Here is a 1,373-nt window from a genome sequence, read left to right on the forward strand (position 1 = left end):
GCGCAGGACATAAAGCTGCCGGTGCCCGCGCGCCCGGGTGACAACGCCATTGCCATGACGCTGAGCTCGGTCGCCGCGACGCTGGCGACGCTCGCCGCGCTGGCCGCGCTGCTGGTGCCGCCCGCCGCCACGAGGCCCGCCCAGCACGACATGGGCCTGCTCAAGGGCCACGCCGCCGACGGGCTCGGCCTGGGCCTCGGCATGGGCGGCATGGGCTTCGGCCGGCCCGCGCTCGCGCTCCCCTACCTCGGCCAGGACGACGACGACCTGCCGCTCATCGGCAAGCGGGCCGTGGACGTCGGCCGCGGCGGCGGCGGCGGGGCCGTCGCCAACCTGGTGGCGCACCAGGACCTCGGCAGCCAGGACTCGACGGACTACGGCAGCAGCTACGACGAGTTCCCGGTGAGTGTGCGTGGTGTGGAGCCCCTGCGGCCGGGAGCGTAGGCCGCCCGCTCCGCTCGTGTGCGAGACCCTCGAGGCGCTGCCCGCCTCCCGGGCGCCCCGCCCCGCCACCTCCGCCTCCACCTCCTCCTCCACCTCCGCCCCAATCAGCTCCGCAGTGGGATTGACTGCCGAGGGCGGAGCCGGGGAAATTGCTCGAGCTAATGAGGTTGTCGTCGAGGTTGTCGACACACGCTGCAGCTGCTTGCAGTCGCCCCGGCGCCACGAGCCTGCGGCGGCCACAGTCAGGCGGGGGCCGCGCTGCTAATCCCCGCTCTCCCCCACGCTGCTGCTCTCCACGCTCCCGCTTTGTCACGCGGCCGCCTCCAATTATTTACTCTCGAATCGCTGCCCCACTTTTTATTCGTGATCCTTGCGGATAACCACCACCGCGACCTCGCTGCTGCCGCCGCCCCAGCTGTTTACCGGAGGATCACTGTCGCGCAGGCCCCCGCGCGCCCACTCTCGCGAGATCTCCATCATCTCCCGTGCGGAGGGATCACGTTTTCCATTTATACACACCGACCCGCAGGGCTGTGGTGGCGGCGGCGGCGGCGGCGGCACTGGGGGCGGCAGGAGGAGGGAGGCGGGGCACGCGGCGTCTCGTCAGGGGTCTCAGGTGTCGCCACCGCGGCCCGCGGAACAACACTCATTTCGTGTCTTACTCTGCTCCTCGTTGTCGACGAGACGATGGTGAAGATGGTGGTGAGGTCAGTAGGGGGTCCCCGGAGTGTGGTGGTATCTCATATGCTGTAAGGGTGCGGGTGTACTCGTGATACCCGACTGAACCATAGAGGCAGAGAGGGGGGGGGCAGGGGGACACACGCCGCCTGCGGGGCGGGGTTGTTCCATTTAAGGAATTCCGCTTCGAAGAATCCTCCCCGCATGGACGACGTCGTTGCCCTTACGTCGCGTGGTCCGCTCTCACAGCG

At 69.2% G+C, this 1,373-nt stretch overlaps 1 protein-coding gene across 1 annotated transcript in view; it reads left to right on the forward strand.

Annotated features, from left to right (window-relative positions):
* Positions 1 to 29: 29 nt before the first annotated feature.
* LOC127749694 (uncharacterized) overlaps positions 30 to 1,373 on the forward strand; it is a 15,262-nt gene continuing 13,918 nt past the window's right edge. The window contains exon 1 of the mRNA XM_052268939.1: positions 30 to 402. Coding sequence (XP_052124899.1) covers positions 55 to 402 — 348 coding nt within the window. The 5' untranslated portion in view covers positions 30 to 54. The remainder of the gene's footprint in view (positions 403 to 1,373) is intronic.

This window comes from Frankliniella occidentalis, unplaced genomic scaffold (assembly GCF_000697945.3).
Source record: "Frankliniella occidentalis isolate FOCC.00 unplaced genomic scaffold, Focc_3.1 Scaffold79, whole genome shotgun sequence".
NCBI lineage: Eukaryota > Metazoa > Arthropoda > Insecta > Thysanoptera > Thripidae > Frankliniella > Frankliniella occidentalis.